Source organism: Pygoscelis adeliae, unplaced genomic scaffold (assembly GCF_000699105.1).
Source record: "Pygoscelis adeliae isolate BGI_AS28 unplaced genomic scaffold, ASM69910v1 Scaffold284, whole genome shotgun sequence".
In the NCBI taxonomy this organism is placed as follows: domain Eukaryota; kingdom Metazoa; phylum Chordata; class Aves; order Sphenisciformes; family Spheniscidae; genus Pygoscelis; species Pygoscelis adeliae.
The window spans coordinates 729294-731743 of NW_008824671.1; the positions used below are offsets into that span (position 1 = coordinate 729294).

At 51.8% G+C, this 2450-nt stretch overlaps 1 protein-coding gene across 1 annotated transcript in view; it reads right to left on the reverse strand.

Annotated features, from left to right (window-relative positions):
- TMPRSS9 (transmembrane protease, serine 9) overlaps positions 1–2082 on the reverse strand; it is a 14796-nt gene extending 12714 nt beyond the window's left edge. Inside the window, exons 1-3 of the mRNA XM_009322999.1 lie at positions 1959–2082; positions 953–1080; positions 424–491 (exon numbers count right to left, since the gene is read on the reverse strand). Coding sequence (XP_009321274.1) covers positions 424–491; positions 953–1080; positions 1959–2082 — 320 coding nt within the window. The remainder of the gene's footprint in view (positions 1–423; positions 492–952; positions 1081–1958) is intronic.
- Between the last annotated feature and the right edge of the window lie 368 nt (positions 2083–2450).

Consider the following 2450-nt stretch of genomic DNA (forward strand, 5'->3'; position numbering starts at 1 on the left):
CTGGAAGACAGAGAATTAATGGGTATGTTGGCTCCATGGTCAGTTCAAGGGATGGGCTCCTGTGCTAGCTGCCTACAAGGAACTCGAGGGAAACAAAACTAATTCTTAATAATTTAAGGCACAAGTTTCTTTGGAGATGTGCTCTGGGTTGAAATGGTCATTTGCATTTTTTTCTTTGGCCCAAAGTTCAGCTTTGGTTGAATAAAGCCATTTTCCTCTGCCTTTCTGACTGCATTACCAAATGAAAGAATCCAGAACATTGGTGCAATCCCAGAAGAAAACCCAGCCTTGACCAAAAAGCAGTTTCTCTGTGCACTAGGTTTGAACAAGAACACAGGTGTGAGCTCACCTTCTCGGTGGAGCTTGTCAGAATGCCCTGAAACATGAGCTGCACAGTCTGCAGAGAGAGCTGCCTACACTCACCTGTAGCCCAGGATGGTGCAACCAGTACAGCTCCAGTCCAGGTGGGAGTCCTGGAAACTGGACAGAAACTGCAAAGCAAAGAACAATGGTCACACACTTACTGTGCAGAAGACCCCAGAGAGATGGGACTAGATGATGCCTGGGATTTTGCAGGGAGCTGGAGCTGGCTGGAGCATCTCCTCTTGTCTGTACAGGCAGCAGGAGCACCTGTGTCCAGCTCATGGGTAACTCTTTTCCCACCCTGGCACGAGGCAGCACATCCCTTCTTTATGCCTTCCTACCACCTCTCTTTTGCAAGGAACAGACCTGAGCACACATTTCCCACTCCACAAATGTCTCTTAGGGCCCTGACAGGGCCTCTCGAAGTGCAGCTCTGCCCTGCGGTCTACTCTGCTGATGTTTAAGAAATCCCTGTTTTCCTCCTGCCCTTGGCATCCAGGTTCTGCTGAATGAGGACCGTCGAGCTGGGCCCTGGAGAACCGCCACAGTCTTTCCCAAGTCTTTTCCTGGCAAGCCCAGCTCAACTCACCAGCCTCTCAAGAGCGGGCGTCAGCACTCTGTAGTAGTCTGAGTTCTCCATCTGTAAGCTGCTGTTGAATGTGATTCCTCGCAGCTCCACTGTGTGCTCAAAGCTGGTCTCTCCCGTGGGATGACAGGCTGCCAGAGAGGGAAGGTGTCTGTTAGAGGCACAAAGGACACACGGAGGTTTGGGGCCGTGGCTGGACCCAGCTTTCCTCGCTGTCCACTTTGCAACATGGGTCTCATCATGTCCTTTAGACCCCTCTGGTTTGAGCACCCTGGGCTGCCTTGGGGGTGCCCCATGGCCGTGCTGGGCTACCCCACACACATGCAATAGGAGAAATTTGCACTGAACTAATTTGAACTTGAAAATGGTGGATTTTTATCAAGCCTGAGACAAAAGTTCCTGAACAGATGGGTGCAACCTGGCAGCGCAATCCCAGATTGGCCCCATCCTTGAGGTAACAGGCTGGGGAAAGGCGTGCTGGGTACTGAAGCCAGCTTAGAAAGTGGTACTGTACAGTAGAGCTGTGCTGGTGGGATCTGTCAGTCATGTCAGGCTGGGGTCCACACCAGGGTGCTGGCCTGAGGTGGCATCTGGCCATGGGGCACCAGAGGCAGCAGGAGGAAGGTGGGAGAGGCAAGGAGGCAGTGGTCATGCTCTGGAGTGGGACAGTAAAACAGGCAATGCTCAGTGGCTGCAAGAGGTTGTGATAGGAGACGGCTGGGGCAGCGAGATGACAGGAAATTTGGGAGTTGCAGGGAGAGATTAGAGGAGGTGAATAGAGCATACATGTCATCCAACACTGAAGATAAAGTGCTTTAAAGTCAGATATTCAGAACATGAGTTGACTACAGCCCTTGCAGTTTGTGTGTGTGGGGGGGGTGAGTTGACCACATTTTGTCCTCAGCAGAAGGCTTTTGAGGACTTTTGCTACGAGGACTGTGAGCTGTGCAGACCATTTCTTTTTTGGAGCAGATATAAACTGAAAGAAGGTACCTGGCTGCACACTCACCCAGCAGGATCCCCAGGTAGCAAGCTGTCACGCTGCCCACCACAGCAGCAACAACCGTTACTTTCCAGCAGCTGGCCCTCAGTCCCCTTCTCTGGGTGCTTAGCACTGGCTTTATCTGGTCCATGCTTTCTGAGCAGCTCTACAGATGGCCTCTGTGATTAAAAAGAAGAGGAGGAAAGGGACAAGACTGGGATGAAATGTGATATGCCAGCTATGGTTACCCCGGGAGCTCCAACCAGTGCATGATCACAAGAAGTAAAAGGATGGACACACACTGCGTCCACTGAATGTGCCTCAGGCTGCAGTCAGGAGATTTTACTAATAACATCTAGGTTGTAGGACCTGAACACAGGTGGCCCCTCCCTGCCTGGTTCCCCTTCCCTTTCTTCTTAGGAGGCCACCACTGAGCATGGCCATATCTGTTGTGAGTGGATACCAGCCTGATGCCTCCATCTCCGTGCTCTGCACAGGTGCTTTTGGTGACACAAGCTC